Source organism: Spermophilus citellus, assembly GCF_964194105.1.
Source record: "Spermophilus citellus genome assembly, chromosome: 10".
NCBI lineage: Eukaryota > Metazoa > Chordata > Mammalia > Rodentia > Sciuridae > Spermophilus > Spermophilus citellus.
Window position 1 is genome coordinate 70,985,747 of NC_138197.1, and position 14,838 is coordinate 71,000,584.

Below are 14,838 nucleotides of genomic sequence, written 5' to 3' on the forward strand. Positions count from 1 at the left end.
AAAAAAAACAGGAGCAAAAAGAAGAAAAGGGGCAACAAGAAAAAGTTGACGAAATTCACTTCATATTTTTAAAAGGCAAGGCAATATCAGCTAGGAAGAAGTTCATGTGTAGGAAATGGTCAGTTCAACCAAGAACGACAACAATGTGTCATGTAGGCAAGTTGTACATTAGTTAATAAAAAGAAGTTCACCCTAGCTACCTCAGATAAGAAAATATCCAAGAGAAAAGGAAATTCAAACCCTAAGGGCTACATTCCAAAGGAAGACAATTGCTTGCATTTATTCTGGCTAATCAGTTGACCATGAATTATAGGAAACGTTGGGATCTTTCTTGTATCTGGGTTTGTGTCTCCTACAGCATTCTCTGTTAGTGGCCCAACTGACTCCCTACTGATTTTCTGTCACTTTCACAATTTTATTGATGGTTGCTAATGATCTCTCATAAGTAGGGTTTTTTTTCTCTTTAAAATATAACCTTAAGGGGCTGGGGATGTGGCTCAAGCGGTAGCGCGCACCAGGCGAGTGGCCCGGGTTCCATCCTCAGTACCGCATATAAACAAAGATGTTGTGTCCGCCGAAAACTAAAAAATAAATATTAAAAAATAATTCTCTCTCTCTCTCTCCCTCTCTCTCTCTCTTTAAAAAAATAAAATATAACCTTAAAAGTTTTGCTCATACATGATTTTTTTTATTGCAGGCACATAATTCATTCTAAAAGTGTAAACATGCAGAAAAATAAGACCCCATATGCACCCAATTCTGTTGTATTAAAAAAATTTATAGGGCTGGGGTTATGGCTCAGCGATAGAGTGCTCACCTAGCACGTGTGGGGCGCTGGGTTTGATCCTCAGCACCACATAAAAATAAAAGGTATTGTTTTGTGTCCTTCTACACCTAAAAAATAAATGTTAAAAAAATAAATAAAATAAAGGTATGGTATCCAACCGTAATGAAAAAAGATTTTTTTAAAAATTTGTAAGTGGTATTATGCTCTTTGATATATCTTATTAAGCCGGAATATGGCATATTTCTAGGGTTCTCAGTATGACCTAGCCTATCAATATTTTCCTTTAGATTGCTAGAGGGCAGGGACTGGATGGTGAACCTGCAAGTAATTCTATATAAAGATGCTTACAGTGGCTGATGAATGAAGTTTCATGTGTTGGTGAGTTTCCAATGTTCTCTGAGGATTAAATACTAAGCCTGAGAAACTACAGCAGCTATCCTTTTATCAACAGATTTCCAGGGACCTCAGAATGGAGGACAAGAAGACACTCATTTCCACCTAGTTCTTTTTTTTTGAGAGAGAGAGAGAGAGTTTTTTTAATAGTTTTTAGTTTTCAGCAGACACAATATTTTTGCTTGTATGTGGTGCTGAGGATTGAACCTGGGCCGCATGCATGCCAGGCGAGCGCACTACCATTTGAGCCACATCCCCAGCCCACCACCTAGTTTTTATTTCATTTATTTATTTATTTATTTATTATAATGGGGATTGAACCCAGGGGTGCCTAGCCACTGAGCCACATCCCCAGTCCTTTTTAGTATTTAAGAAGTAGGGTGTTGCTGAGTTGTATGGGGCCTCACTAAATTGCTGAGGCTGGCTCTGAACTCTCAATCCTCCTGCCTCAGCCTCCTGAGCCGTTGGGATTACAGGAGTGTGCTGTTGTGCCTGGCTCCACCTAATTTTTATACTCATCTCCACCTAATTTTATTGGCTTTCAGCCCATCTTGTGCTGCTGCCAGGATGGCAGTATTCTAAGCTGCAGCCTTTCCCCTGGACAACATTAACATTTTGTAAATCAAGGGAAATCATTTGGTACCCAACCAAACTGTTTACCTTACACAAGCATACGGGCTATTTCCCTGCCTCCTAAGAGCCTTCAATAGGGTTATTTTCAAATGAAGTATCAATCTCAGAATTTAGTGAAAATTTCCACTTCATTTGCACCTCTGTTGTAGCAGTTACTGCTTCCTTCCCCACTGGGCGGTAAATCAGTCCCTAGAAGTCTGCTCTGGAACATTCCCCAAAGAAGATCCATTTCCTGGGGAGATGAGGACCAGCAAAGCCCTGGAGACAAAAGACTTGAGTTGGATTTTGCCAGATGAACCTGTGAGGGGCTTGCCCAGGGAGAATCCTGTATTCGTAGCTTTCCCTCTACCCTTCCATTTCCCTGAGTGTCACTCACAGCAGTGAGTCTGAATCCCAAGGGAGGGGCTGTTTTCTAGTAGGCAGTAGGGCTTTTACATTTTTAAAAACCCTCCTCTCCACAGGGCCATACAACCTCTTCCCATTTACTGCTGTACATGGCAGAAATCCTTTGAATGGTTACTTTTTAAAGAATACAATATCAGATTTTAGAAAAATGACTACTCAGGGTTTTGATTCACTTAGGCCATGGAGATGTGGTTCAAGGTTCTTCCTAAACTCACCATCATGGGTGTGAGTTTGCTTATCTGGGAGTGGCCACTGCATACATCCACAAGTTCCCAGAAAGGGGCAAGGAAAAGGGGCTGCTCGTTACCCAGATCAGTGAAATCTGAAGGAAAGAGATAGGCACATCTCTGGAGTTAATTGTTGCTCAAAGCGTTTGGAAGCTTTTTCCTGACTAATGAAAAATAACTCAGTTACAGTCATCTACACTTGTTAGAAAGCTATGTAGCATATTATGTAGTATGCAGTCAGTATGTTATGTAATGCTTGATAAAAATAAAGTGGAAAAATTACTCCTAAATAGAAACATGTATTACCACCTCCCTTACAGTCACATCTACTGGAAAATTCTACAAGTATTTCAAACTGCAGTTCTTTTTTTTATATATATATATTTATTTAGTTGTAGATGAACATAATATCTTTATTTATTTATTTTTATGTGGTGTTGAGGATAGAACCCAGTGCCTCACTTGTGCTAGGCAAGTGCTCTACCACTAAGCCACAACCCCAACCCTCAAATTCCAAATCTCTTTAGGGCACACATAGGATTTTTTTTTTTTTTTTGTACCAGGGATTGAACCCAGGGGCACTTAACCACTGAGCCATATCCCCAGCCACCTTTTATATTTTATTTAGAGACAGGGTCTCCCTGAGTTATTTAAGACCACTAAATTGCTGGGGCTGAATCCATGATCCTCCTGTCTTAACCTCCCAAGCCACTGTACCCAGCAATGGTTTGTTTTTATAGCTTATCCAACGCATAATTGATACATAATAAATTGCACAAAGAATACACAATTTGATAAGCTCCAACACATGTATATATCCATTACCATATCACCAAAATAAAAATTAAGACCATTTCTATCATCCCTAAAAGTTGCTTGTGCTCTTTTATAATCTACCATCCTCATCACCACTTGTCTTGTTCCCAGCATTATGGACTATACCAACTGGTCATGTTGTGCCCTGCACCTCCCCATCCTATAATAGAGTTAACAGTTCCCCATTTCCCTAGCCATAGGATGGGCTCATAATACCAGTTGGGCCACACAGATTTTTTTCTTTGGGGAATGTGGATCTGAAGAAGACATGGGGCCAGGAGGTAGCTGGAGCTGAGTCTTCAAGTGGCAATCCTCACATTCCTGCTGCAGGCACCCCTAAGCTGGCTCTTGTCCTTCCTCCAGTCCGACTGTTCTTTGTTCTAAGAGCTGCCTACTCTTCTGCCAACATATCCTTTATTGCTTAATTTTGTCAGTTTATTGCTTGCAACTGGAGGGCCCAGATAAATATGCTTCCTTCTTCAGTCATTGTTTCAGGAAACGACACCACATTCTAGTCTCTCAAATTTAACCCAGAATAATTCTTTAAAACCTCAGTGTCTATAACATGTCTAACCCATCATTAAATCCTGACTATTCCTTTCTCTGCTCAATGTTCTCACTGCTTTTTTATTTTTTGCAGTACTGGGGATTGAAACCAGGGATGTCTACCACTAAGCTACACCCCCAATCCTTTTTATTTATTTTTCTTATTCCTCTATGTGGGATGACCGATGAGCCCTCGAGGAGCAAGCTGGCTGCAGACTTCTCCAAATCCACATTTCTTTTCCTCCATTCCTATGTGTCCAGTTTATTTTGAGAAGAGTCTCACTAAACGGCCCAGGCTGTGGCCTTATATTTGTGATCTTCCTGTCTCAGCCTCTTGAACTGCTGGGATTATAGGTATGAGTTACCATACCCAGCTTCTTACTGCTTCTTTAAAGATCACATTTCCTTCCTCATCAATGTTTCTCTATTACTTAGTACTGGTACTCAGTGCTTGGCACAGAGTAGCTGCTCAATACACACTTGCTGAATGATTGAACAGATAGTGACATCATCACCCTTGAAAACAAGAACAAGGATGGAAGGGCATTGACATGTGAACATGTATTTATCAAGGTGGCAGGACTTCAGAGTTACTTATTTTTCACAAATATTTTCATAGAAAGCAAATGGTAGGACTTGAATCTAGTACTTCTGGCTCTAAATTTAATCCTATTTCCACTATATTATATTTGTATCCTTCCCCTTCCTATGGAGTTTCATATCTTCTTCCATCTTGCTCAGATTCTTATTTGAACCAAGTACTTAATTGCAAATCCCAGATACAGTTCTAAAATACAACCCCAGTATATGCAGTAATGTATCTGGATTGAAGAGAGGCACCATTAAAAAGAGGTACAGCCAGGAGGCAGAGTGAACTGGGGGTAAGGGATATGACTAAATTTGTCTGAGGCAAATCAACACCTGTACCTAAGGGCAAAATCAACACCCATACCTAAGTGGAAAACAGTGTGCATTGTCAAACAAAGAATCCATATATAGTCAAAATCACACTTTATTTAGCAATCTGAAAACCTGTCTTTGGTTTTAAGTCCTGCAAAATGAGTGGTAAGTCAGACACAAATTTGTCCACTATCCTCTGAGTATGTGTGGTTATTTATCTCTCTGTGGACAAGTATGTGTCTACAGATACTTTTGCTGTTTATAGTCACAATAGCCCCATTGAAACACATAAAATCTTATTCTTTTAAGAATAAAACCAGAGTCTGAGATTCTCCTCTCCCAAGCCTGCCTTCCTCCCATTCCCCACCCCCTCCCTTCCTCCCACCCTCCTCTAAGGCTGCTCCTCAGCACCCATTAATGCCAGGTCTTGGAGATGACCAGCATCCACACTGCCTGAGCACCTAGAAGTGAATGCGGGCGTTATACCCCTTGACCTATCCCCTTTGGTTAAGGAGTTCCTCTGGGGAGACATGTATAGAGGAGGTCTTGGCAGTTTCTCTTCAGAGTTGTGCAGTTTGACTTATAGATATCTGGAAAAAAAATATGTTTGCATTATATGCTGATCCGCCCTCCCCTTCAACCTCTTGATTTCTTTATCTTGAATTGTATTTTCTTCCACACTTTTTATTGGTGCATTTTAGTTGTGCATAATGGTGGGATTTGTCGTTACATATTCATACATGCACACAATACAGAAATATAATTTGTCTAATATCCCTCCCCAGCACTTCCCCCTCCCTCCCCTCTTCCCCCACCCCAGTCCCCTTTCCTCTATTCTACTGATTTCCCTTTACTTTTCATGGGATCAGTCTTCCTCCTCCTCCTCCACCACCACCACCACCACCATCACCTCTCTTCCTTTTTCCTCTATAGTTTCCACATATGATAGAAAACATATAACCCTTGACCTTCTGAGTTTGGCTTATTTCATTTAACATAATGGTCTCAAGTTCCATTCATTTTCCTGCAAATGACATAATTTCATTTTTATTTATCGTTGACTAGAACTCCATTGTGTATATATACCACATTTTCTTTATCTAATCATCCACTGATGGACATCTAGGTTGGTTCCATAGTTTGATTATTGTGAATTGTGGTGCTATCAATATGGATTTGCATTATCATTATAGTATGAGGACGTTGATTCTTTAGAATAAATATTGAGGAGTGGCATAACTGGGTCATATGGTGGTTCCATGACTAATCTTTTAAGGAACCTCCATAATGATTTCCATAGTGGTTGTACTAATTTACAATCCCATCAACCGTGTAAAAGATTCCCTTTTCTCCACATCCTCTCCAGCATTTATTAGTGTTTGTACTTTTTTTAAATATTTTTTTTTAGTTGTAGTTGGATACAATATCTTTAATTAATTTACTTATTTTTACGTGGTGCTGAGGATTGAACCCAGGGCCTCACCCGAGCTAGGCAAGCGCTCTCCCGCTAAGCCACAACCTCAGCCCCTGTTTTGTACTCTTGATGACTGCTCTTCTGACTGCTGTGAGATGAAATCTCAGTGTAGTGGTGACGGGGGGGTTTACCAGGGATTGAACTCAGGGGTACTTGGCCACTAAGCCACATCCCCAGCCCTATTTTGTATTTTATTTAGAGACAGGGTCTCACTGAGTTTCTTAGCACCTTACTTTTGCTGAGGCTGACTTTGAACTCGAGACTCTCTTGCCTCAGCCTCCCAATCAGTATAGTTTTAATTTACATTTCCCTAATTGCCAATGATATTGAACATTTTTTCATATATTGTTGCCATTTGTGTGTGTGTGTGTGTGTGTGTTTATTTATTTTTTGGTCCTGAGGTTTAAACTCAGGGGCACTTGATCAGTGAGCCACATCCCCAGCCCTATTTTGTATATATATATTTTTAGAGACAGGGTCTTGCTGAGTAGCTTAGCACCTTGTTTTTGCTGAGAGTGGTTTTGAACTCACAATCCTCCTGTCTCAGGCTCCTGAGCCACTGGGATTACAGGCTTGCACCACATGCCATTTGTATTTTTTCTTTTGATAACTGTCTGTTTAATTCATTTGTCCATTTATTAATTGGGTTTTTTCCCCTGGTGTTGTTTATTTTTTAAAGTTTTTTATATATTCTAAATATTAATCCTCTATCAGTAAAGTAGCTAGCAAAGATTTTCTCCCATTCTGTAGGTCCTCTCTTCAAATTTTTTGTTTTGTTTTTGTTTGGTGGTGCTTGGGATTGAACCCAGGGCCTTGTACATGCAAGGCTGGCAGTCTACCAACTGAGCTGAATCTCTAGCCCCCTCTCTTCATCCTCTTAATTGTTTCCCTTGCTATACAGAAGGGAAATAATTTGATTCCATCCCATTTATTAACTCTTGGCATTATTTCCTGAGCTTTAGGGGTCCTACTGAGAAAGTCGTTGCTGGTGTCTATATGCTGGAGTGTTAATCCTACATTTTCTTCTAAGAGTTGCATAGTTTCTAGTCTAACTCCGAGGTCTTTGGTCCATTTTGAGTTGATTTTTGTACAGAGTCAGAGATAAAGGTCTAGTCTCATTCTTCTACATCTTTCTAACCAGTTTTCCCAGCACCAATTGTTTAAAAGGCTATCTTTTCTCTAATATAGATTTTTAGCACTTTTTTCAAGGATCAGATGACTATAAATATTTGTCTTTGTATGTTTTATTTTGTACCATTTGTCTATGTGTCTGTTTTTATGCCAGTAGCATGCAGTTTATGTTACTATAGCTCTGTAACATAAATTGAAGTCAGATATTGTGATGTCTCCAAAACTGTCTTTTGTGGCTTAGGATTGCTTTGGCTTTGGCTATTCTGGGTCTTTTATTCTTCCAAGTAAATTTTAGAATTGTTTTTTCTAGTTCTGTGAAGAATGTCAGTGATATTTGGATGGGGATTACACTTCATATTTCTTTGGTAGTATGGCCATTTTAACTATATTAATTCTGCCTATCCATGAACATGGGAGGTCTTTCCATCTTCTAAGTCTTTTTAAATTACTTTCTTCAATGTTCTATAGTTTTCATTGTAGATGTCTTTTACATCTTTGGTTAGATTTTGTTGTTGTTGTTGTTAGATTTATTCTTAGGCATTTTTTGAGGCTATTGTGAATGGAATTTCTTGAATTATATTTCATCTAATGCTACTGGCCTCTACTGAGAAAGATGATATGAAACTGGTTGTTAGGATTACTGTTAGGATTTCTTGCAGACATTGGTCATTGTACCGCTTGCCTTTTTATGAGGATTCACAGGAAAAAATTTTTTCTTAGTAGTAGCAACTGTTGTCTCCAAAGGAACAGGCAACATGAATTAGGTGAACTGATCAGGTGTTTCTTTTTCTGTCGGATGTTAGAAAACCTGGGACCAATTTTGTGGCCCATCCTTAATAATATTAATTTAGAGAATGCATTTTCTGTACTTGCTTAGTTCATGACTCCATTTTATACCACTATTCTGTGTCTCATACTTCGGAATTTTGCCACATTATGATTGTGTGATTATAAATATATTACAATATATATGATGTTTTTGTATTACTAAACTCCTTTTTGAAATAAGTACAGATATAATTAAGTAAATACTTAGGAGATAGGATTGGGTTAAGGCCAAGTTTTGGGCAGTGGTTCACACCTGCTTGACCCTGCCCTAAGAATATTACTGCTCGATTCCCCTTATGCTTGTAGCCTATGGTGAGAATTGCAGCTTGTAGCCAAATCCTGTCCATCCAGTGTCCAATCTCACCATCTACACTGATTTCCTTACCTCTTATTTCTTTTTTAATACTTAAAAAAATTTAGTTGTAGATGGACACAATACTTTTATTTTATTTATGTGGTGCTGAGAATCAAACCCAGTGCCCCACACATGCAAGACAAGCACTCTACACTGAGCCACAGCCACAGCCCCCTTCTTACCTCTTCTTGAGGCTCAGGTGCTGTGATATTTTCTCCTGGAATTGCAGAGACATGGAGTTGAGGGCCTTGGGCCTACAAAAAGAAGAGTTCTGCCAGTAAGAGGTGGCTCAACTTCCCCAGCCTCTCAGCTTAGCAGGGTTTTCTGTGCCTCACATTTTTCAAGGGTCTATACAACACAAAGGGCAAACACACTCTGTTGTTTCAAAGAGCCCAAAGCATCAGGGACGACTTTCCTCCATGCTCTTTTAAAGATAAAGAAACCAAGAATGAAAGGGTGAAATAACTTGCTGGGACAGGAAAGAAGGTCTTTGGATTCTAGAGTTGCTTCCATGATCAGACACCATGTGATCTGTATCTCTCTCTCTCTCTCTCTCTCTCTCTTTCTCTCTCTCTCTCTCTCACACACACACACACACATACACACACATACACGTATATACATACACATACCTGTGGGAGTGTGAGGTCTTAAAACCACTACCTGCCACTTTTAGACTAACCCTCCTTAAAAATGCACTGTAGCTCTCTCACTTGCAAGTTATCCTAAACCATTATGAGCAGTTAGGAGAGGACAGTGGTATAATGGTTTCTTTGGGAAAAGTTCTAGGTTCTGAGATGGGAATCCAAGGTGCAGAAAGCCCTATCTAAGAATTGCTATGCCTGGGAAGATCCCAGCACACTAAGGTTTAAAACAAAGTTATTTTTAAAAAATTGACATTTAATTCACACTACAAAATTCATCCTTTTAAAATAGAATCAATTATTAACAATGTGACAGCTACTTGAAATTCTGTGATTTAAGAAAAATTTCCTTCTTCTCTCTCCTTCTTTTCCAGGCCATAAATTAGCTCAAAAGCAATATCAGCTTCCAAAAAGTTATCAAAGCCACCTTTCTCAAATATTTCAGATGCTGAACAATCCCCACCCCATTACATATGTATAAGAGTTGCTTAACCACTGGGATATATTCCCACCCCTTTTTTTCCTTATGTTTTATTTTGAGACAGTATCTCACTAAGTCCTTAGGGCCTCACTAAATTGCTGAGGTTGGTCTAGAACTTATGAGTGATCCTCCTGCCTCAGCTTCCCCAGTTGCTGGGATTACAGGTGTGCTCCATAATACCCAGCTCATTTTTATTTATGCATTTTACATGTGATATGTCCATAATTTTAAAAATGGAATGTACTACCTTGAAAAATAGTTCTCATTCCTTGATGTTAGGCACTAAGGATATATGATCTCTGATCAGGGGCATGGTAGAGAGGATTATGGTGAAGTGTCTGATTAGATGGCACCAATATTCATTCATTCAGTCTACAATTGTTTTTTGACCCTTTCAGTAGCCAGGCCCTCTTCTAGGAGGTGGGTTATGACAGTGAACAAAACAAAATTCTTTGCTTTCCTAGAGCTTATGTTGTAGTGGAGGAAGACAGATGAGAAAATAAATAAATAAATAAAATTATAACCTAGTGATGATAAGCAATATGAAAAAAATTAAGTGGGAAATTGGGGGCTAAATTGCAATTTTAAGCGGTCTGGTCAGAGAAGGTGACATCTGGGCAGTGAAAAATGCCAGGGCATGAGCCATGTGGATGTCTGGAAGAAGAGTATGAAATTTGTAGTCTGAAATAAGAGTATGAAATCATTTCATTTATGATTAGGATGCATCTGCAAGGAAAGGGAGCATATATTGTAGGACATAGCTTCAGAGGCTTGTTGACACTGATAGACTCTAAGATGCTCTAGTCCCTTAATACTTCAGGAACAGGATGTCTTCTCAGCTGGAAACAATCCTACCACAAAGGCTGGAAGTAAGGAAACACCATAGATCTCAAACACAAGGACATAACCTCAGGGGAAAGAAGCTTGTGTGCTGTACTTCTCAGGGAAGAGAGTGTACCTCAAAATGGTCAAACAGCTTCTTGGTGCTCATCATCTCCCTTTCAATAAGATTACTCCAAGGATGTAAACTTTCTTTATTATTTATCAGAGTCAAACAGAAGGTCATTCTATTACTGTCTTCATACTAAAATCATGTAATAATTACAAAATCAAATTGAAATCAATTTTTTATTTTCCATACCATTAAGTTGCTCTTTTCATTGCAACAAACAAAACAAAACAAAACAAAAACCTGCTAGGGGTGTAGTTCAACACCCTGTGTTGACCCTATACTTTTTCACCATCCACATCCTGCATCTCACAATTAGCATTGTTGCCTCCAACTAGAAACCAGCCAAGGGAAAGTTTTGTATCTTGTTCTGCTAAGGCCTTCAGTGCTTTATGTGAATCAAGACTGAAGCTATAATAATGTCAATGACTTAGATTTTAGTACCTCAAGAGAGCTGGCTGAGATAAGTTCATTGTCCTCTTCTTTGTCTTCCATCTTCCCCACCTCTCCAGGCCCTGAAAAAACCTGTGGATCAAAGGGAACAATGTAGGAGAAAGTCCCATACCTTCCCGTCCTGAATGCCACCCTGGTACCCTTTGTCCATGTTGCTCTTCTCAGGTAGCAGATATGATCTGAGGGGTACTGCAAATTTCATATTCTTCTTCCAGACATCCACATGGCTCATGCCCTGGCATTTTTCACTGCCCAGATGTCACCTTCTCTGACCAGACCGCTTAAAATTGCAATTTAGCCCCCAATTTCCTGTGTCATCTCCCACTTAATTTTTTTCATATCGCATATCATCACTAGGTTATAATTTTATTTATTTATTTATTTATTTATTTATTTTCTCATCTGTCTTCCTCCACTACAATATAAGCTCTAGGAAAGCAGAGAATTTTGTTTTGTTCACTGTCGTATCCCATCTCCTAGAAGAGGGCCTGGCATACTGAAAGGGTCAAAAAACAATTGTAGACTGAATGAATGAATATTGGTTCCATCTAATCAGACACTTCACCATAATCCTCTCTACCATGCCCCTGATCAGAGATCATATATCCTTAGTGCCTAACATCAAGGAATGAGAACTGTTTTTCAAGGTAGTCCATTCCATTTTTAAATTTCCACTTTTTATTTTTTATAGTGCTGGAGATTGAACTCAGAGCTGTGTGTTAGGCATGCACATTATCACTGAGCTATACTCCCAGACCACACTTGGGTTTTTGTCATGCCCTTGTGCCTCCTTCTTTCTTCCATATTTTTGCTTTTTTTCTATCCCACTTTTTATTCAGAGCTAATTGTTGAAAATGTCTCTTATATTGGTTTAAAATGTACCCTTAAAAAAAATCATCTTTTTACACAGGGCCTACTTCTGCCCTCTGGTGTCTCAAAGAACAAGTCAAATCTTTCTTCTATATGATGGCTCTTCCATATAATTTGAATAGAGTATGACTTGATTTCCAGATCCTTCACAAAACACTTAGTCTCTCTCTAGTGGGTCAGCATCTCTCAATTTGTTCTCATCTTTATTCTCACCTTTCAAAAAGCTATCCCTTTTGTTTTATCTTCCTGTGTTCCTGCTTCTAGGTCCTTCTCATCAAAGAAGGTACATACTGGGAATTTGCTGCCACTTTCCTCAGGTTCTACTTGCCATAGTCATAGGTATGAAACACTGTAGTTTCCCTTCTCCGCTCCTCCCCCCCCAATTAAAAAAAGTAAGGCTCTGGGAGCCAGTTATAGGTTCTTTATATGGGAACTTCTATAACTTGGAGCAAAAAAGACAGAAAGGAGTAAAAATCTGCTCATAATATTAGTGAAAGCCTTTACAGAAGTCAATTACCCTAAGATTAGATTATTAAATTAATTGCTATGAAGATATGAAACAATCTGTAGAACAACAAAAAAGTGTCAAAGAGTATTCTTGAGACTGTAATAAATGACATCTTATCATCTACATGGAGGTTATAAAAGGGAGTAAGACCCAACCAGACCACTGTTACCTGGGAGGTGTGCAAGGTGGGGGAAGTACAAAGTTCTTCTGGGTCCAGATTGTGGAAGTTTTCCTTTTCTCTGGCTTCAGGAGTTCTTAATGGCTTCTCTGGTGGTTCTGGATCAGGAGAGGCTGCTAAGGAGGCCCTAGGACTTGGAGTCCCAGTCCCCAAGAGGGCCCTGGGGCTGGAAGGTGAACCCCCTCCAAAGGCTGGAGGACTAGAGGGTATGTTCCCTGAGGCGGGCCTGGGGCTTGGAGAGGCTCTGGGTGGGGGAGGCCTACAAGGAGGTGCTGAGGTCCTATGGATAGAGGCTCTTTTCTTTGGTTGTTCAGATTCTTCACTTAAGGTGCGGGTTCGTAGGACTACTTCTGGAAGAGAGGATGGCTGCTTTGAAGGGTTCAGGGATTTCTCTGATGCTGGAGCTGGGACACTAGGGAGAACTTCCTCCTGGCACTTGTCACTGTCAATGGTGGGTGTGGGCTGGGCCTGGATTGGGCCATTACAGGCTGGTAGAGGCTCTTCCTTCTCAGGGGAGCTTGGTTCAGACTCTCCCTCCTCTATTTCCTTGTCTTTTAAGGATTCTTCTTTGATCTTATAATCATCTTCTCCTTGGGCTGCATCAGGTGTCAACTCTTCTTCAGTTGCTGAGATAGATTCAGTCTCACTTGTCAAGGAATGTGCAGAGGGGCTGGTGGGTGAGGTAAGAGGGCTGGAGACTGTAGATGTTCGAACTGGGGGAGAGATGACTAAAGAGCGCCTGCCGCTGCTAAAAAAGGAAGGGCATTTGGATTCAGAAGAGGCGGACTGGAAGTAAATGCTGCCAAATAATTATGCTTACTATAATAATAAAATAGAATAAAGCAATTTATACTCATGTTAGAAATTCTGTATAATTGAAAATTATGCTAATGTCATAAAGTGAAATAAAAAGGGGCTACAAATTTTTACCTACATTAGCTCAATTATATAAAAACCCATGTAAAAAATACATTGCTTAAGAACTATGTAATGTTTTGAACAACCAACAATAAAATAAAAAAAAATACATTGCAAAATATTAACTAATATTTCCTCCAGTTAAAAGATTTTCTTTTTTTAATTTGCAAATTCACCTACTTATTTGTAACCCCAAAATCAATACTTCTGGCACTTTCCCAGTCATTGGTGGACATGTATAAGTGGTGAAAAATAATTCCTCTGACATGTACTTTCTCAGCTGAGGCCTAATAAGGCAATGATCTACCTTTTTGTTTTAGCTCTCATACTGTAAACAAGTTTCTATTCACCATGTTTTTGCTTTTTTATGTTGGTGGTGTGTGGGAGACCAACCTTGCACATGACTGAGTCACATTCCCCGGTTGGGTGCTGAGGTGCTCAGTCACAGAAATGTGGCAGAGCTTTCCCCACCCTTCTTGGGTTTGAGGGACGGTGTCTCATGCATGGGTGTGTCTTGCTACAGCCCCATGGGTGAAGCTATGCTCACCTGTTCCTTTGTAAAATAAACCCTTGCCCTATTTAAGATAGAATCTTCCATGGAAGTGCCTTGTGTGTGTCCCTTTCTCTTACTGTGCCTTTGGGTGTGGCCTACCCAGGTGTCAGTCAACCTGTAGACAGTGGACATCATGAAGATAGACTCAGCCCCTTGAAACTTGTGCGCATGCGCACGCGTGTGTGTGTGTGTGTGTGTGTGTGTGTGTGTGTGTTTGTGTGTGCGCGCCCGCGTGCTCTCGCTCTCTCTCTTTCTGGGACCCCCAAAGAAGGTATTTGTGTTTCTTGTGTGGTTATTTTGCACAGCCCAGTTAGCCCAGTTTACCTGGAGTGACCCCTGAGCCTTTTAGTCGTAAGAACAAAAACCTGGCAGTGATGATTTTTTTTTTTTTTTTTTGGTACCTGGGATTGAACTCAGGTGCCCTTGGCCACTGAGTCCCATTCCCAGTCCCATTTTGTATTTTATTTAGAGACAGAGTCTCACTAAGTTGCTTAGCACCTCGCTTTTTGCTGAGGTTAGCTTTACACTCATAGTCCTCCTATCTAAACCTCCCGACGGCTGGGATTATAGGTGTTTGCCACCCCACCCAGCTGTTGGTGGAGATTTTGCTATTCAGATGGGCCCCAAGCTGAATTGATGTGCCTTACAGAGAAAATACATGTGAGACAAACTTCATTCAGGCATGAGTTACAGTGCTATTGATTGTAAGTTCAATATTAATGAAGCAACAGTATTATTAAATAAGTGCCTTAAGCAGAAACTTACATAAAACAAGATTATATATTGGTT

The 14,838-nt window shown here is 39.8% G+C and overlaps 1 protein-coding gene across 3 annotated transcripts in view; it reads right to left on the reverse strand.

Moving 5' to 3' along the window:
• Window positions 1-4,838: 4,838 nt before the first annotated feature.
• BIN2 (bridging integrator 2) overlaps window positions 4,839-14,838 on the reverse strand; it is a 32,169-nt gene continuing 22,169 nt past the window's right edge. For 2 of the 3 annotated variants that reach the window (XM_081311262.1, XM_081311264.1), the window contains 4 exons: window positions 12,564-13,326; window positions 11,014-11,094; window positions 8,678-8,749; window positions 4,839-5,297 (listed from right to left, as the gene is read on the reverse strand). In XM_081311262.1, the coding sequence (XP_081167388.1) occupies window positions 5,268-5,297; window positions 8,678-8,749; window positions 11,014-11,094; window positions 12,564-13,326 (946 nt within the window). In that variant the 3' untranslated portion in view covers window positions 4,839-5,267. The remainder of the gene's footprint in view (window positions 5,298-8,677; window positions 8,750-11,013; window positions 11,095-12,563; window positions 13,327-14,838) is intronic. The other variant, XM_081311263.1, reaches the window with a different exon arrangement.